This window comes from Phaseolus vulgaris, chromosome 8 (genome assembly GCF_000499845.2).
Source record: "Phaseolus vulgaris cultivar G19833 chromosome 8, P. vulgaris v2.0, whole genome shotgun sequence".
Taxonomy (NCBI): Eukaryota; Viridiplantae; Streptophyta; class Magnoliopsida; order Fabales; family Fabaceae; genus Phaseolus; species Phaseolus vulgaris.
The window spans coordinates 59,079,193-59,106,942 of NC_023752.2; the positions used below are offsets into that span (position 1 = coordinate 59,079,193).

The 27,750-nt window shown below is 30.5% G+C and overlaps 1 protein-coding gene and 1 non-coding gene across 2 annotated transcripts; one reads left to right on the forward strand and one right to left on the reverse strand.

Moving 5' to 3' along the window:
* Positions 1-3,078: 3,078 nt before the first annotated feature.
* Positions 3,079-3,160, reverse strand: TRNAS-AGA (transfer RNA serine (anticodon AGA)). The gene has a single exon. It is a non-coding gene; the product is annotated as a tRNA-Ser (tRNA).
* A 12,739-nt stretch (positions 3,161-15,899) lies between these two features.
* Positions 15,900-27,326, forward strand: LOC137823464 (auxin response factor 8-like). Its single transcript, XM_068628609.1, has 14 exons — positions 15,900-17,005; positions 17,282-17,397; positions 17,568-17,666; positions 17,767-17,823; positions 17,919-18,074; positions 18,152-18,236; positions 23,110-23,200; positions 23,282-23,446; positions 23,533-23,655; positions 24,078-24,153; positions 24,787-24,934; positions 25,423-26,429; positions 26,510-26,700; positions 26,868-27,326. Exons 1-14 carry the CDS (start codon positions 16,963-16,965, stop codon positions 27,043-27,045), a joined length of 2,535 nt encoding a protein of 844 aa, XP_068484710.1. The 5' UTR covers positions 15,900-16,962; the 3' UTR covers positions 27,046-27,326.
* The last annotated feature ends 424 nt before the right edge of the window (positions 27,327-27,750 follow it).

Consider the following 27,750-nt stretch of genomic DNA (forward strand, 5'->3'; position numbering starts at 1 on the left):
AGAAAAGGAAAGTAATGAAGGTAGCTTTCCAGGAAAGAGAGGTGGATCACTAGGATCTCTTAAGTACCAAGTTTTTCCTTGTCAAAACCTATTCCTCAAGACTTCACACAATTCTTTTTCTAAGTAATTTACTTAGATCACAATTAGGAATGAAAAGTCAATTTTTATGCAAAGGAAAACAATGCAAAGCAATTAAACAATGCAAATCAAGTTTGACAATACAAAACAAGTAATTAAAGTAAAGCAATTAACTAAGCACAAATTAAAGATTGCTAACTACAAAGCTTTAAACTAGACGATTCCTAGGTGAGGCTTCTAGACACTTGGAGCCATTGAAGACACACTCACCGTCTATACGCAATTAATCCACTAATTAATCAAAGTTAAATGTAATTACAGCTCAAAAGAAATACAAAAGAAATTGAATTACACAAAATAAAATTCAAATTTCCTAAACTATGCATTCCTTGGCTTGTGATTGATCTTCCTTGTTGTGTTCTACAAAGTGTATGTATTTGTATTTGTATTTGCTGCAGCTCCTTGCCTTAACCTCTTATGGTTAGCCAATTAAAATCTTCAAAATAGTACCTACTAAGTAGGGATGGACTCACCACAAGGTTAATTCCACTTAACAAGCACCAATTTGAATTTTGTTCACCAACAATTTAGAGGTCAAGAAATGAAAGCAAAGAACAATTCAAATTTAAAATTAGGACAACAGCAAATGAATTTGATTTATATGACACAACTAGAAGGATTATTGAATAATATTGGACAAGAAATAAAAATAGGCACTCAACAAAAGGTAACACACAAATTGAACCTAGAGAATGGCACTAGAATTGATTAGAAAACCAAAACAGTACTACTGGAAATTTTAGGTCCAAAAAGCGTGACTTATAAAATTTATGTTGAGCTGGCTATTTGAAATTTGATTCTGAAATTTGAACCACAAACAATTCAAGGTCTTAGCAAACTTTTGGCTCTGGAATCACGCCAAAATTATGCACCAAATAATTGTGATAAATTTTTCAAAATTCTTGTCCAATTACCGTTTCTTTTAGCGCCAGAATGCACACTTTTTTTGTTTGATTTATCATTTTTTTTCTGTTTTTCCTTTTTGATCTGATTCTTTTTTTCTTGATTTTCTAATACATCAATCTGTATATATCCAGATTTTCATAATTTTTCTTCAATGTATTTTAATTTCATAACAAAAAACAGCCAGCACAGAATTTGAAAAACAGAGTATTCATAATTCTGGAATTAAAAACAGATTGAAGAAACATCAAAAACACAATGGAGTGGATGTATATGAATTTGTATAGATCTAACACACAAATATGAACTTAAACTAAAAAGAAAAATGCACCAAAGGATCAACAAACACAAAATTATAAATCTGAACTCAAATCAAATCAAGAAACCAAAATTATCAACAAAATCAACACTACATGGAATTGATGACAAATTAGGAGAAACATGACTTAGACAAAACATAATTGGATTCAGAAATTAAAATGACTCAAGACACACAAAATGAACCGAATAGAATTGCAAATAAGACTCAAACAAACTAAAAAACAGAACAACAACACAATTCTATATGGATTCCTACACAAATGTGAAAATTAGAAGCTCAAGAACAATTTGAACACAATGCACCAATTGAATTTCTTCAAACAACACCTAAATCAAATTAAAATGCAAAAAACAACAAGACAATGTGGAGAAATGAAGAACAACACGGAAACAAGAAGAACACAAAAAATAAAATGAAAGAAGACACTTAGCTCTTGTAGAACCATAGCTCATGATACCAAATGATGGATTTGTGCCTTCCTATTTTCGGTTTTGTTGATGAATTGCGGAAGCTTCACGGATTGAAGATGGAACAAGGTCCTCCTAAGAGTGGTGGTGACCTTGAAGGTGCATGAGAAGTAGGATTTGAGAGTGGTGAGGCCAACTCTACTTGGAAATGGCGAATTTGTGAAGATTAAAAGCCTAACCTAAGAGGTTTTGGGCAAAGAGTGATATTGACACAATTTGGGCAGCAATTCACTCATGTATTAATCTTGAATTTACATGACCCAAACTCCTCTATATATAGCAAGAGTGGGCTGAAAATGAAAAGAGAATTGGAGGAAAATTCAAATGTTGGCACATGGAAAGGTGGCTCCTAAATTCAACACATGTGAGGTAGGTTATAGAATTCTTCCATGTGCTAGGAGTTCTAGAACCTTACGCTTCACTTGGCTAAATGTGGGCTGGACCTAAGTTTAATTAGGAGTAGGAAACTCTAATTAAACTTAGGTTAGCATTTTAGATACCACTTTGCATGTTTCAACAAAAATACAAAAGAATTAAACTATGTTACTTTTGACAAAAAATGTAAAAACTATTATACACTAGAGTTTATGACATGTAGAATGCGTCCTCTTGATCCCTCTTTGACCATAACTCTAATGGTTGTCTTAATTTGACATTTTGGTGGCCTTTTAATTTGACATTTTGGTGGCCTTTTAATGGATTGGCGTCGGAGCCTCTTCCATCAATAAGGAACAAAACAAAACTTGTTAAATGAAAGGAAAAGTTAGTCAAATTCCTTCCGATGTTTTAGGATTCATATTTTCATAGACTTAGTCGTACTCATAGTTTTTCTTTTCCTAGTTTATTAGTATGCATCAAAAGCAAAATGATGCAACATAAAGAACAAAACAAAACTGGTTAAGAAAATAATAATTATCAAATTATACGTAATTATTGTATGCAATTAGTGTACGTTATTATTGTACGCAAAGAGATAAAAAAAAACTATAAATGAAAAGTTATTGATTTTATATAAAATAACTTAAAATTTTTATTCTTTAATTTAACATATTAAAGTTCTACTTAATATAGTTATAAAAGCTAAAGTATTTTAATCATTTATTATACATATAATTTCCTATAATCATAATAATTTCTAGATTATTTATATGTTGGAAAAGTCGAGAGAGATAAAATAAAGTATCCAAAAATGGTTAGATTTGAAAGTGACAATATAGAATTTGTACCTTTATAAAAAAAATTAAAACTCGTGATCGGCAGGATTCGAACCTGCGCGAGCAAAGCCCACATGATTTCTAGTCATGCCCGATAACCACTCCGGCATGTCCACTTTATGTTTTAAATTTTTATTCTTTAATTTAACATATTAGAATTCTACTTAATATAGTTATAAAAACTAAAGTATTTTAATTATTTATTATACATATAATTCATTATAATTTGTAAATTATTTATATGCTGGAAAGTCGAGAAAAATAAAAAAAAAACAATTGTGAAAGGAAAAGTTAGTCAAATTTCAATGTTTTAGGATTCATATTTGGCTTAAAGTTAACTCAAAAATAGTGTTAGATTTGAAAGTTGAATTAATTGAAGATTAGTCGCAAGTGAGAATTTAAATTTCCAACTATGAATTCTTCCAAACTTTTGTGGTTATAGGAAGATGAAGTGGTGGAACATGGTCACATATATCAAACATGAGTCAAATCAAATATTTTCATAGACTTAGTTGTACTCGTAGTTTTATTTTCCTAGTCTATTAGCATGCATCATGCAACAGGAAATAATAATTATCAAATTATACATAATTATTGTATGCAATTAGTGTACGTTATTATTATTATACGATATTGTACATCATTAATTTAATAATGATAGAATCTCATTATTAGTGAATCTTACCTAATTAGCTTGTAATGTAGAGAGAGAATGAAACTGAGCTTACAACATCATTGGTGAATTGTTGATTTTAGGAAAAAAAATAAAACTACTTGATGAATAGGGAAAGAGGTTTAAAGTGAGGATGTGACATATAAGAAGTGAAAACCTCATTTAAACGAAAAAGAATAACACAAACCTCTCATTTTTTTTTGTTAAATCCAATAAGATATTAACAAATTTGTAAACTAAAATCTTAAAGGCAATGTGTCTTTGTTACTTAATTTTATCATTTTTACCCAATGGACTTAGACTTGGACTCCTATTTATCTGACCCTTAAGATTGAATCCTTTCTACATTGGTATAGTTCCCCTCAAGTGAGAGCATTCCTTCCAAGAGTACTTTACATCTATGATTCTTTACTCACATACTCTTCTAATCTAGTCACCAAGAAGAACCATCAAATCTAATATCACTGGTGGGTCTCTCGAGGTGGAATTCATGAAGATTCAACAACAATGAAACCTAACTCAAACTTACATAAGGGATTGACACCACCTCTAACTCAAAATCTAAAACAATGAGTTTATAAGTCTTATTTCTTATATGTTACTTAATTTTCTCATTTCTTATTGAGACTTAAACTCATACTTAAATTTCTACCAATTTTCATTTTAACCACGTAAAAAAAAAGTATATAATTATATGTGGTTTAGAAAGAAAAACAATGTTATTGTTTGTGTAGTCTTGACTTTTAGGATATGTTTAACATTGTACAATTACTAAGAGAAAAAAAAATGATTTTGGATGTATTCGTTGTTTGTTTCCAAGTGATTAGATGAATTTTTAATTATCTTGCTATAATCAATAATTTTCAACTAAATTTATTGGTAAGTTGTAGATGCTAAAGACAATTATTGATAGAATTTAGATCTAATAAGAGGCATTGTGTGAGTTTCATGAGCAACAATGAAAATTATATAATTTAGGCAAATTAAAATATTACTCAAAGGATGAAGACAAGGAGAATAAATGTTATGTAATTAAATATCTTGATTTGTTCAAAGGAAAAATAACTTCTTATAAGTGTGAAGAAAGAGAATTTGAAGAATGACAATCATTTAAAAATGACAATGTACTTTTTAATGTCTAATAGTTAAGTAGTTTAAATGGTTGATGTATGCAATTTAGTAAAACTTATAATCTTTAGGTTTTTGAAAGATTTGAAACAATTTTTATAATAATTTAATAAATAGTAGAATATAGTGGCTTGAAATTTGTATCAATCCCTCTAATATTTTTTTCTATATATAAGATTAACTTAAAAGTTTAATAAATGTAGTAGTCATTTAATTTTAATATATATGACCTATTTTCAATTATAAAAAAATCATATTTTATGTCTCAAATTAAGTAAAGTTTAACTCCTTTCATTTTATTTAATTATAGTTTTTTAAAACATCAACATTAATTAATGTATGAACTTTTATTTCAATACTTTTGTTTTACATGAAGAGTATTTTAGGAAGAATATTAAGACATTAATATAATTAATTAATTTCTTTAGTTTGTGTCAATTGGAGTTTTTGTTGTTTATAATTGAGGATGAATGTAGTATGATTAGACATACTTCTCTCTCATCAGGTGACATGGTCGAATATTCATTCGATTATAAATATCGGACACCCCATGAATGACATGGTTGAGCCTGATTTCTTGTAGCACAATTAGCCTAATCAAAAGTATGGAATCTTATTTTAACATCGAGATTACCTTCGCGATCTATCCTAATACATGCCCATAATTAAGGGTCATCAGGATCCTATAAATATGCACTACACCTAAGACAAAGATACGCATTATTACATCGTATTTATTACTTCCACCAACCTTATAATAAATTCTAACTTAGGCATTGGAGTACCTTTTATAGGTACTTTGTTCTCACTCTTCAAGACTAAATCTAGTGCAATAGAAGGCACTAAATGTAGTTAGTAAGACAAGAAGAACCATTTTCGACACATACAAAAACAGATGTAATACAATTAGACATACTTCTTTCTCCATTTCAAAATGACTAGTGTTTTAAAATTCAATTTTATATTGCCTAAATTCAAAACAGATTATAAACTTTTATTTCAAACTTTATTTAATAAAAAATTACATTAATCTAATTATTTTTTTAGGAATCTATCCATTTTTCAACCATCACCTCTATAATTCCAAGTAATGTTATTGTTTGGTTGTGAAAAAACATTACATACTAACTTTCATGGAATATATATAAACTTAAAGTTCAATAAAAATCATTAGAGTAATGGTGATTCTCCCTCATCTTTTAGTTAGAAACAGTAACATTTTTACGGATAAAAGGCAAATGGGAATATTATGAGTGGTGTGAATGCCTTTATTCTACCCCTGTTAAATCTCTACCACTAACAATTGATTTTCCATTTACAACTTTTAGAACCAACCCTTAACTATTTTTGCTATAAGAGTTGTGTGAAATAATGGCTCTACTTAGGATTGAAGTATTTCTACTTGTTCTTTGTCATTTAATGTACTTACTTTGGATGTAAGTATAAAAAAGTTGGAGCCATTTTTTAGTTTGGTTGGTTATCTTTACTTCTTTGAATGTGTATCTTAATGCATAAGTAACTTTACTTATAACAAAATGAGGTGGAAGAACATAAAAAGAAAGTAACTTTGTTTATTTTAAGAAAGTTGAGACTAAGAGAAAAGAAAATGTTTTATTTCTCAAATGTACACCAATAACAAAGATATCTCAAATTATATTCTCTTTCAATAAAAGTGTTATCTTAAAGAGTTATCTTGGATAACCAGATGCCTCATAGACATGACATAAAATTTCATTGTGTATTTTTGTTCTTTGAAATTAGTTTTGAAAAATATGTTTCATTTCCCCTAACATAAACATATCAATCTTCCCACAATAATTGTAACTTTGAAAGTAATTTCTTTTGACTTATTTGAGACTTTCTTCAGCCATTTGTTTTTCCAGCTCAACTTCCAATTCTTCCATAAAGTTTAGAAATCAAATGTTTTCATAATATTTTCCAAGACTCCAAGCTACACTTCCATTAAGCTCCATCTACACCTTCTTTCCACACTAACACTCAAAATTGACAGGGACATATGAAAAGTCTAAAAACATAAGTCCAAATTTTCCACTATGCATCATCAATGTTGAGTGGATTATATTATTAAACAATATACACATGATTAACACATTCATACTACCTTGGAATTTGATTTCATATTTTGCACATAAGCAAATTCAAAAGGATAAAGCATGATGTCACATTATCATGACTGTAAAATCAACTGAAAAAAAGGTTTTCTCAAGTAAAGACAATAAAGAAGTAGTTTTACTACATTCAGATCATTATCTCATGAATTCTTAATTGCATAATTATCTGTTAAATTAAGCAGTGAACTCATCTTATCAAGTCTAACAACATTTTTTAATTCATCTCACACAAATAAGTAATAATTTATATATATAACCTGAACTATTAAAAAATCATCTATTAAATATATTTTTTAAATAATTAATTATGATAAAATATCATGATTTTCATGACTATAAACTTGAGTTTTTTTGTCCGTTTAAATTTTTTTTAAAAAAGGATATTTGAAACTTGATAAAAAAATATCTAGATCTTAATAGATCAAATATTAATAATATTAAAGATAAAACTCAATTACTATTGAATGCCTTTTTATTTATCTCTAATTATTTTATTATGAAAATAAGGCTAATAATTCTATATAATAACATCTTCATCACAAAAAAAAAATGTCACTCTTCTATATTAATTTAATAGGTTTTAATTGTTCTCTTATGAAGTGTCACAAGAGAATATTTTTTTTATTGTTAACTCAGATATCTTAAGGAAAGAGGTCTTTCTCAAACAAAGTTTAAGTGTTTCGTCTCATTAATAACATATCAAAATCTGAAAATGACATTATCTTTAATATTTATTCTAGAGCACCTTAAAATATTAAACTTTAATGTAAAAAAAAATGAAAAGAAAATGTAAGGAGAGAGTTGAAGGAGTTAGGTATGACGGCTTTCATGTCATCAAAGTATTGGGTGCATGCTGCATGTTGCATGTTGGGGGAAACCCTAACATTTAATTAAATTATATACTTAGTAAGATGGTGCCTAATAATTAATGGTTGGTAACATTCCATTGGACCATTCAATAATAAATCAAAATTAAATTAAACAATTCTAAAAAATAGTAAAACCATTCCTATCATCAATAGGAAATTTTAAACCATCAAATAAATTATTTTTTTCAACTTTTTTTTTCTTCTTTTAGTTTGTCGTTTTCATTAATGTAAATGATAAGACAGAGGACATTATATAGTACAAGCCTTCAATTAGTGTGGTTAATCTTTTAATGTCATGGGGGAACATTGGAACAATGTGAAAACAAACAATAAACTAAAAAGGAACACACTATTTTGTTCTTAATCATGTCTCACACAAACACGACAACGTAACTTTTATTCTTACGATTACCATGTTTGGTCTTGTGATTTCCACCTTTGAATCAGCACGAGTAACTTGAAACAAAGATTACCATGGAGTTTCACTCTGTTGAAGTGCACACTTGAAAAGAGAGTAGAGGAATCACTCTTTTGCATTCATTCTTATTTTCTTTAACTACAATTGAAGCTAATAACACTTAATCATGTGAAATTGCAACGTTGAAAAGGTTTAGGACGAGTGTCCCACAAGACAAAAACATGCATGTGAGACCCAGTCCTTGAAGTCTTCTTTTTACAGCTTATAGAGTCCTTTATTTGTTGGTTTTGTTTTGTAGTAAAAAAATTGTTGGGACCAAAGATAATGGCCTACTTGGATAAATTTGAGTGGGGTAGCTAAGCATGATAGGATTTGGGTAGGGTAGGGTTGCTTAACCTAGGATATAAATTTTCATTATTTGGAATAATATTTTTTCATCTTGATTTGCTTTTTAGAGAGGCTCCCATATGGAGACAAGGACCGACCAACCCTTACTTACTTTCACCACTCTTGGATAGATATACTTCTCACTTTTCAATTGGATTCACCCTAATATCCCATTGCAAAAAAAAAATAGTAATATATATAATCTATTTTCACATTATTTTATTGTAATAATTACTTTATGAATTGATTTTCAATGATGTTTCAAAACATCTAACTTTTCCATAAAATTTTGCAATATATAATATAACCTAAGTAAATTATAAAAGGATACATATATATTGGCCATTTAACTTGTATTTTGTATTTTTATGTTGATTAAAAAAAAAAAAGGATACATATATATTCAATCTTTAATATTCTTATAGAAACTAATTTGGAGATTTTAGAGTGAAAAGGAATTAAAAATGAAACAACAATAGAGATTTAAAAATGAAATGCAAATTCACAAATTAATGTTTAATATTTTTTTTTAATAATCTAAAGATTCATATTCAAAGTTTAAACAGTTAATTAATTCAATTGAATAAACATAATTGAAGTAGAAATATAAATCAAATCAAAATTTCATTCAATTTAATTCATATTAAATTATCAAATCAAGATTCAAAGGATTTAGTTTGATTTCTAAAATATAAATCCGCAATTAAAGGAAAGAAGAACAATTCTAGAGTGTAGACCAGGAATAGTACGTTCTTGATCCCATGAATTGAATTTCAATAATTAATTCTCCACATATGAAGAATGACAAAATATAAAAAGGAGAAGAAGATGAAGAAACAATTCATAAAATGAAAGAAAAATAGAGGAAAAATAATTTAGAAAACTGAAAAAATAAACAAATGAATTCGATCTACTTAATTAGAATTCATTTAATCTACATATAGACTCTCTAGTCAATTGTACACATCAACCTAATTATGGATTCTGATTAGGTTTATAAACTCAATTACAAAAATTCAAACTAAAATTAAAAAAATAAAATCTAGATGGATTTCTACACAAAAATACAAAAAAATCTATCTTAAACTTCAAAAATCATATGTCAAATTTAAAGTCCTACAAATTTAAAATCCAATGTAACTGAAATCAACAAAAAAATAATATTGATAGACAAAATCATGACCAGAAAAGTAAACAAACGTCATGTTAATTCAAAAATACAAAATTAAAGTAATTATATCCATTAAGTTTAATTTATTATTATTTAAAAATTAAAAATAAAGTATATGAAAAATATTTTCAATGTGTAAAAGTGTATTATAGGCTCATGAAATAAACTAATTATAGATTGCGTTGCGTATAAAATTCAATTGAAGTTAAAATATCTTTTCATAAAGAGATAAAAACTATCCTCTTAATGAATTGAGATTTATATTAAGGATTTGAATTCTAATTACATATTTAAGTAATAGAATTACTTGTTAATCATGTATCTATAATTATAAAAATTGACACTCACTTTCTTACTCTCAAAATTGCATGTTATTTTCAAGTTTATTTGCTAACGTAGTTAAATATCATTGGTTAATGCATATTTTATTTAAGAAAATATATATTTTTTTTAAAAAAAATCATTGTTGTACAAATTCCCAAAACTATTTCATTTTGAGAAATGTGAGAAATTTTATTGATTAGGTTACTAAATTTTTAGAAGTGAAAAAATGAATTTCAATTTCTGACCACGTATTTCTAAAATTGTTGTACAAATTTCAAAAACTTTTTTTTATACATATTATCTTTTATGATTGTTATTATTATTTATACGTTTTTACTTCCAATTCATCTAATGTTCAATTAGTTATTGCAAGAAGTTGAACTCATTCACTTTTAACCACATTCAGAACACGGACCATCTTCTGCCAATTTCATGATTGACAAAAAACGATACAAAGTATAATAATAAAAAATTATATATAATACGTTATATACAAATTCAATAAATTCACATGTTCTTAGAATAATTAATCAAATATTCTAGAAAATAAGTAAGTTCTACAAACTTAAAATAAATTTAGTAACAAATTAAAAATATATGTATATCCAAGAGTAGTGCTAGTTATATCTTTGTTATATAACTAAACAATTGTAATAATTGAATGAGTTTAATAGTTATTTTCCTAATTCTTTCTTAATAGAAAAGAAAAAAAAAGTTAAATTATAATTAAATGGATTAAAAATATAATATTATTTTTAAATATTTAAAAACTCACATATATTCGGGGGTTTTTTCTAACTTGTTCCCTTCCAATGCTTGTGAGTATTCTCATGATATTTGCATAAAACAAAAAGTTCATTAAATGACAAAATGTAATTAACTTCACACAATTTTCAACCATTATAGTCAACTTACCAATTAAGTAGTCTCTTTCAAAAATAATAAAGAGTAGTAAATACAGAAATATTATATATTGTGAGATTTTTTTTTAATTTACTATCAATTAAAACTACATTTATTCTTGCAGTCAATTTTATAACATCCACCATTTGAGGCAACATTGAAAGATTAGATAGAATACAAATTATTGTCAATAATTTTATTTTAAAATTTATAAATTAGAGTCATTCTTTTTTAAGCATGGATTCTAGCTTCCTTTATGAAAATTTGAGTAAAGAAATTACAAATTAGAGACATATAATAAAAAAATTGAGTAAAGATGTTATCTCTTTGTCTTGTAGGAACAACTCTACTAAAAACAATAACTCTTGTTTAGTGAAATCTGTCATGAACCACAACCTTATAACCCTGACGATGAGTTTTTGGTTTTATTTTGGAAGAGTGACTTCTTGTATGGAATGTATTTGCTTTCACAAAATTAATACATAAAAATACTAAAACATTAAACAAATTAAATAAGGATAGAAATAAAAATAAATAAAGTTCTAAAACCCTAATTCGTTAAAAAAAGATAAACTTTAACATATAGACATGAAAATCATGACATGTTGTGGTTTACAAAATAATATTGTAAACATTGATATGTTTAAAGTTTAGTATTTTGCCCAAAAAATGTTAACTTGAAGTAGTAGAAAGAATAACATAAATAATAACACTTTTAAAATTCTAATTTGTTGAAAGTTGTGCTTTTTTTTCAAAAAAATAAAGACATAGATTAAGGCGTAAACAACAAAATCATTGAGTAATATATTTTAGAAAGGAAGATTGTAAACCCTCATATGGTAAAAGTTTAATTTTTTTCCCAAAAAGACAAATTTTAAGCTCTACTAAGAAGAACATAAAAAAGTTTAAGTTGTACTTCAAACCATAAACAACTTTGGATTGCGGCAAAAGATCTCCTTGAATAATTTAAAACTAAAATTTCAAATTAAAATGGATGTGAGGTGAGAGATTTTACTAATTCGCTTTCCAAAGGTTCATATGACCTTGGCTAGAGATTTTCTATTTTTTGTAATTGTTGGGCTCAATGAACAGGGTAAATACAAAATGCAAAGCATCATTTTTGCAATGTGTGCACTGCAAAAATTGCTTTGAAGATGATGTTATAGTGATTTTTTTATCAACAAAAAAAATAAATAAATATGAACCACTTCAGAGGTGATCCAACCCTTTTACATAGCAACTCCTAACAAAAGAGAGACCTCATAAGTCACTAAAAGCTATCAACTTAGAACCAACAAAAGCAACTAAAGAAAACACCACAAATCCACCTACTCAAAAGTAACATGTCATGCCTAGAGCAAAACACTTACTAGATATGCCACATGTGTGAGTTTAATGTTATGTTTTGACAAAATTTATATTTTCTTTTTGTTTTGACTTTTTTTAATTGTGATACTTAGTAAAAGTTATTGTCATCCTTCAATTTTATTATCTATAAATATATTAATAATACTTTAAAGATTAAGAAATTTAATTTTCATAATCATAATAATTAATAGATAAATTTGAGAATAAAAAGGACCATGTGGTTACAAAACTTTTTGTTAGCTATGTTGTTGGGAAATGGTAGAATACACAAATACATTCAATATATTTTACACAAAATAAAAAAAAAATCATACTTATTTCTTTTAAATATACAATTCAGTAACACAATTAAGTTTTAAATTTTGCACTTTTTTTAAAAATTTCAAATTTTATAAACAATGAATGAAAAAAACATTATAATTTTATTGTTGTTTTTTTTAACAATAATGAACACATTACCCATTGGTTACAAGTACCTATATTAATTTGAATTAAGTTTCTCATTGGTTACAAGGACCTATATTAAAATGATACATCAAGGCGCATTCAATTTGTTATTATGATTTAATACGAGTAAAATTTGAGTCAATAATATAATGCCTATAACTACTTTGAGATTCTAAATTAATTAATGCAATTTTGTTGTCATATTGAACCGACAGAATAAAATAATATTTTGATATAAGTGTATAAATAAAAGTGACCCTACCAAACCAATCCCTTTATAGACTTAAACATGCACCACATCAATCTTCTAATTTGGATCAATCAATAGTTTAAGTGAATAAGTGAATTTTGTGGATTTAAATGAATTTGGATTTCAAATTCAAATTTCTCATTAAGGGTTTCCCATTATCCCCAAACCTTTTAGAAACCAATTAGGGTTTCTAAAACACTTTTTGTTTAAATAATAATGACTTTTGAATCACACATAACCCTTTCAAGACCAACCAAAATCCTTATTTTGGCATAAAAAGGGAAATGAGTGCAGGCAATAATGATAACTTATCATCATCATTTTTACTTCTCACACAAAAAAAAAGGCTTCAAATAAGCTAAAATAAAATCAAAGAAAATATGAGACATGTTATGAAAACGTAGGTCATTTTCTTTAAATAGATTAGGGCTCACCCATATTCACACCCAACAAAATGGTAATTTGGAACTTTTCACATAATCGTCCTACATAATTTATTCAAATAAGTTACAAAAATCAAGAGTGTTTCTGATTTTCATTCACTTGTAAATACAAATTCGTTTACCATACAATTTAAATTTCTTGGATTCACTAGGCAAGAGCATTAAGTGAATGATCACTAAATGTTTTTTTATGTCTTTTTTTTTTATTAGTGAAACACTTTTCATCTTGTTATTGTTAAAAAATTATTAAATACAAATTAATTTTAAAGATTAAAAATATTATATTAATTAAATTAGATATTATTTTAAAAATTAAAAAAAAATTATTGATATCTAAATTAATTTTTATTATTGATAAATAATTTTTAAATTTATAAAAGATGGAATATTACATTTCCTCATTTATGTGCTCATTTACTTTTATTTTAGTTATTGTCAATCAAATTCTATATCCGTTAATATTTAAAATTATTGTAATATTTATATATTACATGTGTTTGGCAATCGATATAAAATATGTCTATTTTTTACATTGATTACCAAGTTGATGTACTTATTGTACTAATCGGCACCAGACGAGTTTGTCTTGGACATAGCGATCGACCGAGTTAAAAGAAACTTCAAATTGCGCATTGAGTGACGTTTGACAAAACCGTCGTTTCAAGGTGCATTGTTCCCTTAGATGTATTTGACTGATTTTGCGGAGATGTTCCCACATATTTCAGATACGGTTACAACACATTAAATGCTTTTGTAACTAGTGATTTTTATTCAATGTGCGATTTGAAGTTCCTTTGACTCGGCCAGTCGGTCGCCGTGTCCAAGACAGACTCTTCCAGTGCCGACCGATACACTTATAAATGGACGATTTAAAATAATTTTTTATAATAGTGGAACTAACATATTATTTTAATATTTTTTAAAAACAAATTTGATGAGAAGTAAATATATTTTTTTTTGAAAAAAAAATAATTATAAAAAGATGATTGAGGAGAACCTTGACAAGGTTGGTTAATATTTAAAGTTAGAATGTTTCATTATGATATGAGCCTTTACCCCATAACTATATAAGTGAAGGTGTGACCTATGCAGTGATGAGTTGATGAAAGTGTGGGTGGTGGTTGTATATAAATATGATATAAAAGGGATATTTTTGTTGCTGTATGTTACTATATACTCTATTAGGTAATGGCAAAAGGAAAAAGGAAACAGTGAGAGGAATATATAATCTTCAGTTAAACAGTTAGACTAAATTAACTGAAATTTGTCATATTGAATATAACAAATTATTTTTTACAATTCTTTATTTTTGTTTTGTTTTCATGATTAGAGTATATAAGTTTGAACAACTTTAATTTTACGTTTGAAATCTAATATACAGAATAAAATATTAGTTAATATTGAATCTTGAACCATGATTTAAATAAATTTTTTAATACCTAATTAAAGATTAAACTTTTCATAAAAAGAGTTGATTAGATTCAACATAAATAATTAAGTTTAAATCTTTAGAATACACGTGACTGACGACAGTGAGAAAAAACACATTTTAGAAAATTTTAAATAAAGTATTTATTTATAAGTAAACTTTAGTTTAATAGTAATATATATGTAGCGAATAGTTGAACTCGTTTTCAAGCTTTTATTTATTATATATACGTGAAACATATTTTGAAATTGATTATTTGTTATGATCGTGGTGACTTTTATAATTGTTAGCAACATCATTAAGTTTGCCATTAACAGGAACTAAAATGCTCATTTTAAGGATACAAATCAATATGATACAAATATAATATATTTTATTCTTCATCGCTCTGTTATTCATCGTACTAGAATCTTTTGCTTACAATGATTTTGTTTTTCTTTTACATGAACCATACTTTCTTTATTCAATTGGAATAGAAGTGTTTGACTTGAATCGCTTTTAAAATTACACTTTTATTTTATTTTTGTTGATTCTTCTGAACTAATTATAATTTCAGACCGTTTCTGGGTTATTAATTGAATTGAATCTTTGCTTGTTTTGAAGTTGTATGATATTTTTTGTTTACCCAGAAAAAAGAAGAAAAAAAATGGAGGCAGAGAATATTGGAGCTACCATCTCCACACAGTTACCATATCTAATTGAATATCTTAAAAGATATTCCACAGTGAATTTAGAGAAAGAAAAACCATTTACCACATTGAGACACTGACTCACACTGACACACCAAGTCAATAATTAATATTTAATAATTGTGATTTTTTTTCTTTGAGAGTCCAAATAATATCTGAATTTTCAAAATAAAAATTGAAGAGCAAAAACATTAAATAGTAGTTATGATGATTCATGGGTATCTGATTTGGAAGAGAAAGATGAAGGAGAGAGAAAAGTGGTAGTAGGAATACAGAAGCATCAATGACAATCTCTTTGCTTTTAACTTTTTCTTGCTACTTATTACGCCTCACACACACAAATTTCTTTTCCATTTGGGTAGCACGCTTTCTCTATCTCTCTTCTATCACACACATGACACAAACCTCACTTTCATTTAATAGATATTTTTATTTTGATTGTTGAAAAAACAGTTTATTATCACTATTATTATTTATGGCAATATATTTTCCTTCTCAAAAATCCGTACTCTGACAACGACCACTGAAGGATGGTGGCACATGCCTGCAGTCACATCAACGCCCAACCAACGGTCGAGATTCGAATGTACGGATCATCCAACGGTTCTGATTCTCTTTGTCGAACATCTTCTCTCTCCTCTCACTTTCTCTCTCCTCTGCACCCATGTCCAGCTTGGTCGGGACCCCCTTATATATGGCAAAGACCCTTCCTTTACGCTCTCCCTCTCTCTCTCTCTACTCACTGTGCGTTTCAAACCCAAAAATCCTCACTCGGGTCTCAATCCGAAAGCGATAGGCCACAAAAGAGGGCCTTTACTTCCTCATACACTCACTTGTTGTGGCTCCATCTTTTGATATTTCTTGTTCATTTTTGCTTTCTTCTTGTTCAGTTTCGTTCATGGCGATCTTGGAGAACGTGCCACGCTCGCTGTTGTTGTGCGCTTTCAATTGGGTCGCGGTTCCTGGGTTTGCTTGATGTTTTTCTTTTCTGGGTTTTTTTCTTCTTTGCTTTGGTTGCCGGGGGTTTTGGGGATTATCAGCATGTGGAGCTTCATGGATCCCTTTGAAGGGGTTTTGGGGTGTGTTTGATTTTTGGGAAGTTGGGTTTTTTGTGGACATGGAGTGCATTGGCAAGTGGGACGGGAACATGGGGGAGTGCAATAATGATAATTATAATAATAATGGGTTTGGGGAAATTGAGGAGGGAGGCTCTGAGCTAGGGTTCCATGTGTTTCTGTGATTGCTGAATACTGTGTCTTCAAAAGGAGGAAAAAGGGAAAGCTTGAGATGAAGCTTTCAACATCAGGGTTGGGTCAGCAGGGACATGAAGGTATCCATTCACTCAATTTTCTCTCTTTTCACTTTTCTTTTGATAAAAATAAAATTATTTAGCTCCCTATTCTGAGCTCTTGGTTAGGGTGAACTTCAAATGTAAATTATTAGTATTAGTATTAGTCTTAGTAGGTGTCCCTTTCAAAAACCCTTTTGTATTTGCTTCAACGTTGCCTTGTGAGTTCTGAGTGTTCTTTCCTTTTTCTTTTTTTCTGGTTTCTTTTGATTTTCAATGTTTTTTTTTGGGATAATTTGATATGTGAAATGATGATAGGAGGGGAGAAGAAGTGTTTGAATTCAGAGCTATGGCATGCATGCGCGGGTCCCTTGGTGTCCCTACCAACTGCAGGGACTCGTGTGGTCTATTTCCCTCAAGGTCATAGCGAACAGGTGCTTTTTTACTCTAGTCCCTACTCTACTCCTGGTTGTTTTTGTCTACTTTCCTGGCTACGAGGATGAATACTTTCTTCCAATTTTGAAAATGGAAGCAATTCAATCCAGTTGTGTTGAATTTTGATGAATTGAGATTGGACTGAACATGTTCTAAACAATGGTTTCAGGTTGCTGCCACAACTAACCGAGAAGTGGATGGTCACATACCCAATTACCCGAGTTTGCCACCCCAGTTGATTTGCCAACTTCACAATGTTACAATGCATGTGGGTATTATACCTTCCGTGTTGCTTGCTATGATAGTTGAGTTACTTCTACCTCCCACTAGAGTAGACTCAGTCAACTAGAGGGTATCTTGATTTTCAGGCAGATGTTGAAACAGATGAAGTGTATGCTCAAATGACGCTGCAGCCATTGACTCCGGTATCTTGTTGCTCTTTTGAAGCTTTGGTGTATTGGTGATAGGAATATTTCTTGTACATGGAATTGAAAAAATGTGTCTTCAATCGTATGTGTAGCAAGAGCAGAAGGATACGTTTCTTCCCATGGAGTTGGGCATTCCAAGTAAGCAGCCTTCAAATTATTTTTGCAAGACATTAACGGCAAGTGACACCAGCACGCATGGAGGGTTCTCTGTTCCTCGTCGTGCAGCTGAGAAAGTTTTCCCTCCACTGGTTGTGTTCATATTTTCCCTTTGTGTTTTAATTCTGGTTAGACATATATATATTTCTCTTCTTTCTTGGCTGTACAGGATTTCTCGCAGCAACCACCTGCTCAAGAACTAATTGCTAGGGATCTCCATGATGTTGAGTGGAAGTTCCGACATATTTTTCGGGGTAAGGTTTTATTTCTTTGTTGTTTCAATTCTTATTATCTTGCATTTTATGGGACGAGTTCCACTAAGTTGAAGAGGATTACAACAAGAATATGTGTTCTATCGATTGTAATGATCTGCTATTTTATACATCCACCATATGTGCACCCTGATTTAGCACTTTGCATTACCAAAACAACTATCACTGTACAAAAATTGAAACCTTTTCTGTTTGCTATAGTAGCAATTGATGGGAATGAAAATGAAATGTATTTACTGCATTACTGCATTAGGGTAACTAGATATTGTTGTATGATAGTTCTTTGCCCTGCCTCCTTATGTTCCCTCGTTATTGCTCCCTCTTTATCGTATTATCTGTCACTCTAGAAGTTTGTATCAAAACCTTTGCCAATGTAGAAAATCAAGGAAGCATTAATTGCTTCTATTCTCATCTATCCTTACGTACTGAATCTCACCCGAATACATAATGAATCTAACTATTCTTACATTTCTCCCTACGAAATACAGTTCCAAACTAATATCTGTAATTTTGAATGGATTGAAAGGTTCTGGTTCTTTGGTCTAAGATGTTGATATGCTATTTTCAAAGTGGATCATTTAAAACAAAGGATGAACATTTAAGTAGTTTACTACCCCTGGAAAAATTTAATCTAACTTCTGAATGGTTTTTCCCCTTGGAATGCTTGGAGAATTAGTAGATAAATGTTCTCATTATTTTTTAAGCTTTTAAATAATCCTTTTTTACATACTTGTAGGAACCTTAATAAGACTGATGCTTTAGTCATATTTTGATTCACTTATAAACTGCTTATAGTACATTACAAGGGGAACTTTTGAAACTAAAATTTACTAATCAAGAAATATCTGGCTATCTGATAATAATATTGTAAACAATTGGAGAAGATGGCGATGGAAGTCAACTAGACATGTTCAGTGGAAAATTAACTTTTTTCTTGTGTTTGGAACTTTACCTTGATTTCTTCAAAAGAAACCCGGATTACTGGAAAACTGATGCAGCAACTCATTTATTATCCAGATAGTGCTTTCATGTGAGAAGATCTCACTGTAAATTTGAAGAATTGGTGTGAATTAGATGTATGTACAGGTCCCTTTAAATTGTGAAAGACATTAAATGTGTAAAAGGTATTTCACTAACTTTTTCTTATCCAAGTATGAAACCAATTAGCAAATTGAGTATACACACAATCATAATTGATGCTTCTAATGTTTGCACGAAAAAAAATATTATGATTTTACCTGATCAAGAGCTTCTTGAACTTTTTCCTAAATTATTAAGCTCTAAAATTATGTGTGACATTACAAGAAATAATATCATGTTAAAGGTGCTGGATTTGGAAAAAATATACAAAGCAATATGTTGCAAATAAAAGTACATATTTATCAAGTTGTTCTAAAAATTATATTATTACTACATCACATGAAGGTTGTGGCTAGTTGAAATAGTTAAATCATACTCGTATTAGTAGACACTCGGTGAGAAGAGTAATTAGCCAAAAAAAGTAAGATTGTCAATTAAGTAGTTGAGAAGACCAAGGAAACCTAATAGAGATTCAAATCGTGTATCACTAAGGTAATCTTATATTAAGACTCAGACAATAAAAAATGGTTTAAATATGTTTTTAGTCACAATAAAATTAGCGCCTTTTGTTTTTTGATTTCTATAAAATTTGAAATATTTGACTTAGAAAAATATTTTCGTAGATTTTCATCCTGCAAAAATTTCAAATCGCCATTTTTAGGCTCTACTATTCATTTTACGATAGATGAATAATATTTGTTTTATGGATCTGATTTTTTTTAAGTGATACGTGTTAACATTATGTTACAGCATTAATATTTGTCACTTAGAATGGTCATTTAATTATTTGTTATTGTTAAACACATAAGTGACTAATTAGTGTCATATAATACTAGGGATTGATAGTGGTGATTTTCAACTTTAGAGGGACCAAAACTAGAGAAATTTGTTTTTAGGGACTAAAAGCAAAACTCACTTTGCCTTCAAATATTTACGTCAAATGACTTTGAACCTTAACCATAATTGTACGTAAAGACAATATAGTGTTCAATGTAATAATTTTAAACTAGAAATAGATAAAACAACTTAACCTTAAGTATTATAAAGTGAAATTATTTGTTATTGGAAAGCCTGTATTTTAAGAAAATGGAAATGAAATAGAATACCTGAATGGAGCACATGCATTGAATGAGTGAGTGACAAATAAAGTAATGGAATAATAATATAGGATAATTTAAGAAGTACTACTTCAATTCCTTTCATTTAACGATTTTAACTTTTTAAGACTCATTAAATCTTATGATTCTAATTGATGATACAAAATTGCACAAGTTTATTCATGCATTGTTAAATGCTAAATAATTTGAGATTCATCTGATGATATGATAATGGTATCAAATTGTAGGATTTGTAATGTGAATTGAAAGATTCTAAATTTCTAGCTATGGAAAAGACATTTGTAAGATTAAAGTTAGAGTGAGATATGTAATTAGTACTGTTAGATTGGTAGAGTTAACTGTTTTGGAAAGAATATTTAAATTTGTCTAGTAACAATGGTAAGAGGAGTTAAAAAGACAGCAAAAGAGAAGCTAAGAATATCAACACTTGAATTTTCCTGATGTGGCTTAAAAGTAAGGCGGAGAAAGCTGACATGGAAGTTTCATAACCATCCCTATTCCATTGTCGAAGCTTTAGCTTTTATATATTATAATATCCTTTGTTGCTGGGGAAACATACCATTCATCAATTATATCTATAGAGTCGTGCTTTCTTGGTATTTATGAAATCTTTGGTGTACTGCTTACGAAAACTGCTCTGACCATCTCTGACATCAATCAAGGAAGTTAAAATTATCCATCTGTTGTTATGATTTCTGCACTCTGCTTCAATGCTGATCACGCTTGTGTTCATTTTGTGAGATTGCATAAGATTGATGTGCTGGACTGTGAAATCAGTAGGATCTGACCTTGTTGTCATGCTGGCTTAGTGGTCCATTTCTGAAACATAAACCCACAAAATCCTCTGAAAGTATAAAGAACCCAATCCAAGGATGGCTTCTCCAAATCATTCCAGTCCTTTTGCCTAAAACTCAGATTCAATTGTGGACTTTAGGTGCTTGATTTTGAGATTTGATTTGGTTTGGAGGTGCTTCTGGTTGAGTGTCTTGATGGTCAAATTGTTGACGCCTTTATGCTAGTTTGTACTTGACTAAGACAATATTTAGTTTGTCAACTGAAAAGCAGTCAACTTGGCAGTGGAGCAGGGGGTGATTTCGTCAGCTGATCAACATAATAGTGTGTGTGACTGTCTTTGGCCGGGTTGCTGTTGATGATTTGATTGCTGTACGATGTCTTTTTTTAATGTTGAAGCTGTGATTCAGTGGATAGGCTCTGTTATGTTGTCAAAAACTTCTTTTTTATATTATGAGGTCTCACCTTACTTGAGTTATGACTTGTAACGCATGCACCTTAGTGGTTACCAGTGTCTTGCTCATTTTAATTGACTTTTGAATATCTGGGGGATCTCCTTCTTGTAGCTTACCACTTGTTAGCAATTTCTTCTACACTTTTCATTTGTAACTATGTATAGCAAGATCATTAGCTTTAAACCTATTTAATATCAAGATATCAACTTGCAAAGAATTAGCGTTGTAACAAAATCTTGACTATCACCAATAATAGTTATTGTCAATGATACCAAATATCAATTGAACTGTCTCGAATAGGTGGTGCAGTGGTCTGATGTCTTGTGTAACTCCCATGAGGAATATGAAGGATACCCAAAATTAAGTTATCTGAGGATGGATAAGAAATTACAGTCTCTTGTTATTCAGTTTCACTACTTAATTGAAGAAAGTATAAACAACTTCTGAATTGTGTGAATCTGTATTATTTCCCATAGGAAATATACAGGGTCTTTTAGGGAAGTCTATCTTTCAGTAATAAATAACGGGACTGATTCAAATCTTTATGGAGTAAAAAACTGTGCCCATTATATATTAGACACACCAATGTTAAGTTTCTTGCTTTACCCCTTGGCTAACCTTACATCGTTACATTGGCTAATAATCCTTGAATTTTGAATGTGAGATCAAAAAATTGATTATGTTTGGAGAAATCTGTATTACCCTTTGCGTAATGTCCTGCAAGATTATAGGTTACACAAATAGAACAGCATATCAAACATTTGCTATTACGAACACATGTATGCTAGGGAATCTGTATCTTGTATAATTAGTTCAATTGCATAAAATTTAATGTTACTTGCAAAGCTAGCTGTATTACATACATGGCAAGCCAGTTACATTTTACCTTCTGATGATGAACATCAGCTTCTTCAAAGGAAGTTCCAAAATTGAGGTCTTGAGTCTTCCACTGAGCCTCTTTGCTTGTGGTGTATGTGGCTCTTGTTTTGTATTTTCTTAGGCTAACATATCTCTAGTCCTTTTACAATATTTTGTAGCTTGTGATTTGCTATTTTAGAAATATAGACAAACCTATTTTATGTAATAATTACCAACTTTCCTTTCCGATTTTTTCTGTTTTAATGGAAACACCAGCAGCTTTAGACCCAGAAAATTTCGCTGTACTGAATTTTTTTATAAAGTTGGAGCTTGTTTGCCAGGACCATTGTTAATCATACTACTTATTGCATTTTTTTTTAATTTCTGGGTAAAATACCCTTTTTTTTACAAAATTCTCTCTTTAGAAATGAGTGTAAGGTGCTTGGAATACATTAATAAGCTTAATTCAAACACTTATATTTGACAAAACATTGTTAATCTAGTTGTATCTTCTGCATAATGTGATATTCTATTTCTTGCTTATCATTCCAGGACAGCCAAAACGACACCTTCTTACGACTGGCTGGAGTGTATTTGTTAGTGCCAAAAGACTAGTGGCTGGGGATTCTGTGCTTTTCATATGGTATTTATTTCATTTTATCTTGTGTTACGTTTTCTCACCCTTGGGTTTTGCAAACTGCTTATTTTTTTTACACATTGTTAGGAACGAAAAGAATCAGCTTCTTTTGGGAATACGAAGAGCCAATCGACCGCAAACTGTCATGCCATCTTCAGTTCTATCCAGTGATAGTATGCACATTGGGCTTCTTGCAGCTGCTGCTCATGCTGCAGCAACTAATAGCTGTTTTACAGTGTTCTATAATCCAAGGTTGTATTTATTATCTACAAATCCGTTTGTAAATCTGATATTATTAGAAATTATAATGCTTGTTTTGACACCTACGTCATGGGCAGGGCTAGTCCATCTGAGTTTGTCATACCACTTTCAAAATATATCAAAGCTGTGTACCATACACGAGTGTCTGTTGGTATGCGTTTTAGGATGCTTTTCGAGACTGAAGAATCAAGTGTCCGCAGGTAATTTTAGCCTTCAAATTTTTTCTTCAGTTCAGGGTATATTGGTTTTTCGTATTCTATAAATTGTTTAGATATTTCTTCCACTTCTTAGATCAGATAATTGTATTTTGGGAGGGGTAATCATAGTTATAAACATCTGTAACAGAAACTTTCTAAAATAACATAGCTGTGACAAGGTTGATGTGGCATCTGCATCTATAATATGTAAGGTGGATAGTTTATTGGTTATTGGATCTATGGTTATAAAATAGATTTACCAGTTTCCATTGTTTAAATTTTGGGTTTAAGAGAAGAGTTAGCAGCTGCAATCTTATGGAGTGGAAAGGAAACCAACTGCTAAGTACTATTCTCTGGTAGGGTATTGCACTTTTTTGCCTATGCTTTTCCTTTACTTATATGCAAAAGCCATCTTCGTTTTGCAGGTACATGGGTACAATAACTGGCATAAGTGACCTGGATCCTGTTCGATGGCCGAATTCTCATTGGCGGTCTGTTAAGGTAAAATCTTCAGTGTAATGCATATGATTGAATAGCGTTTATATGAAAATGGCCCTTTGCAATTATAAATGCTGGACTATTAAGAGGGTGAACATTGGTAGTATGTCAAGGTTCCTACTGTGTGGGCATGAAATAGCATCTCCAGCTTTCCCCTCACAGTTAAAAATGCGTGCATCTTAACTCCCAAATGACTCTAGCCTTCATTTCCTTACTATTTTACAAACCCATTCAGTGGATTGTGCGTAAGGAGGAAGTTCTTCTCAGTTGTAATTATAAATATTTTTTGTCTAGACTATCCTGTTTCATATAATATATTTTATATTCCTTTTTCTTTATTAGTCATAAGGTTTGTTGCAACAACATATCTGGGATGCTTTTACAGCCATTTCTCACTTTACAAGTCAGCTTTGTGTGAATAAGTTAGGTTCAATCCCATATTTTAAGATGGCATTAGAGTTTATCTCAAAATTGTTTTTGGGTCACTTGCATAAGTCACTCTAATTTTGGTCAGTCCTACCTTGCCTTCGTTGCGTGGTCCTCCTATCACATAATTATTTTGTAATTGCAATACACTTTGTTCCTATGTGACTGCTGCGACAAGGTTTTAACGGGTTTTTTATCTGTTATGATTAGGTTGGCTGGGATGAATCAACAGCAGGAGAGAGGCAGCCACGAGTATCATTGTGGGAAATTGAGCCTTTAACAACATTTCCAATGTATCCATCACTATTTCCTCTCAGATTGAAACGGCCATGGCATCCTGGCACCTCTTCTTTTCATGGTACATTTCTGCCTCTACCATTTTTTCACTTCTAATCTTCTTTTTAAATGTGAAGTACATCATACAATCAACGTTGTGATAACACTAGTGCTATGATTGGATGAAACTCGTGAAATATTTTTTTTAATAAAGTGAAGGCGTAATTTGAGAACATTTTGCAATTATATCTTCGTTAACATTTCTCCTTCTACAGTCCAAAAGAAGATAATTTCATATTTTCAAATATCCCTCTCAATTGAAATGAAACTAAGCACAAATTATGTTTGCCTAGAATTGATTATAAATGTAAATCTAGTTTGCTACACAAGGTTTTATTATTCGTTGGTGATCCATTTTTCATGTCCTAATAAATAGGTACCAGTTTGCCTTGTTTTCGTTTACATTTTATCTGCTGTCAGTGTCTCCTACCCCATCATTATAATAAGTGGCCATGGTGGTTTTGAGGGCACTTTTTTTGTCTCCTTTCTTTACAAAGGATATTGTTACAGATGGCAGAGATGAAGCGACGAATGGGCTAATCTGGCTGAGGGGTGGACCTGGAGACCAAGGTCTCAATTCCCTGAGTTTTCAAGGGTCTGGTTTGTTGCCCTGGATGCAGCAGAGAATGGATCCGACTTTGCTTGGAAACGATCATAATCAGCAGTACCAAGCCATGTTTGCATCTGGTTTGCAGAACTTAGGCAGTGGAGATTTAATGAGACAACAAATGATGAATTTTCAACAGCCTTTCAATTATCTTCAACAATCAGGAAACCCCAATCCTTCTTTGCAGCTTCAGCAACCACAAGCAATTCAGCAATCCGTATCTTCTAACAATATCCTACAGCCACAAGCCCAAGTATTGGCAGATAACCTGTCTCAGCATCTCCTTCAGAAATCACACAATCGCGAAGACCAAACGCAGCAGCAGCACACTTATCAAGATACGGTTTTACTTCATAGTGATCAGCTCCATCAAAGGCAACTCTCTGGTTTACCTTCACCATCATATTCAAAACCAGATTTCTTAGATTCAAGCATGAAGTTCCCTGCTACGGTTTCACCAGGACAAAATATGATGAGTTCACTTTGTCCTGAAGGGAGTGGTAATCTCTTGAATTTATCCAGAAGTGGTCAGTCAATGCTGACTGAACAGTTACCCCAACAATCATGGGCCCCAAAGTTTACACCATTGCAGGTCAATAATACCTTTGGCAACTCAATGCCACATGTGCAGCAATATTCTGGAAAAGATACCGCAATGGTGTCACCACATTGTAACTCAGACACCCAAAATCCTATTCTATTTGGTGTCAACATTGATTCATCTGGCCTTCTGCTCCCTACCACTGTCCCTCGTTATACCACCGCATCAGCTGATACTGATGCATCAGCAATGCCATTAGGGGAGTCTGGATTCCAAGCTTCTCTATATCCTTGCGTCCAAGATTCATCAGAGTTGTTGCGAAGTGCAGGGCAAGTTGACCCCCAAAACCAGACACGAACATTTGTCAAGGTCCGAGTCATAAATATTAGTCTTTTGCAAAATGGAGCCTTTCTTTTACTTAAATACTGTAGTTTGTTGTCTTTTCACAGGTTTACAAATCAGGGTCGGTAGGGCGCTCACTTGACATCTCCCGGTTCAGCAGTTATCATGAGCTGAGGGAGGAGTTGGCACAGATGTTTGGTATTGAGGGGAAATTAGAAGACCCTCTTAGATCAGGCTGGCAGCTTGTATTCGTCGACAGGGAGAACGATGTTCTTCTCCTTGGAGACGATCCGTGGGAGTAAGTTCAACTTCAACTTGCATAATAATAGAGTTTCATCTTGCGATCTAAATAATGATATTCTATCTCAGAACTTTTTTGTAAGTAAACATGCTATACTCATTTCACTTATCATGTTTTGCTGACATTGTTTTTTGTCCTTTTGGTGTGTGGATTTCCTTTTCTAGATCATTTGTCAATAATGTTTGGTACATCAAAATACTTTCACCTGAAGATATCCAGAAAATGGGAGAACAAGCAGTAGAATCCCTTGGTCCAAGTTCAGGACAGAGGCTGAATAGCACTGGTGCAGATTCCCATGAAATTGTTTCTGGACTTCCATCAATAGGCTCCCTTGAATACTGAGAATTTTAAAATGTATTCTGAGGTCCCACCCCACGGTTAAGAAGACTATTACACATCTTTACTACTTCTGTTGAACACTACTTTCCGACCTTGCATATCTGAATCAATATATATTGTATTGTCTGTTTCACTTCAAACATCGTTATTATTTCTTAGAGTATTGTGGAGATTTTCAGGACAAAATATCTCTCATGAGAAACTAACGATAAACTTTGTGCCAATTTGTAACATTTGTTCTGGAAGCTAGAAATAGTGTTACTGTTACTGTAGCATTTCATTGATTCCCAAGCTCTGCTGTAAAATTCCATGCATTTTTATTCAAAAAAAATTAGGAGGGTAATATAAATATAACTTGTCCTATTAATAAAAATTAACTTGCATACTTCAATTTTTATATAACCTCTTTTATCCCATTTTTTTAAGCTTATCTTATCTTGTCCATAAATTTATATTATTTATGAAATAAGTTGATTTGAACTGTTGCTTTCAATATATATATTATATACACACACACTTCTGTATATTTAGAAGAAATTAAGTCATTCTAAAGAGAGTGATTACTTTGACATTACTGGTTTATATAAGATTATTTACTTTCGATTGAAGATGGAAAATAATATACGACTAAAATTTAAAACCATTTTCTCTTGACTTTGCCATAACAATCAATTTGGTATGATAAATCTAAGGGGTAACGTTAAAATA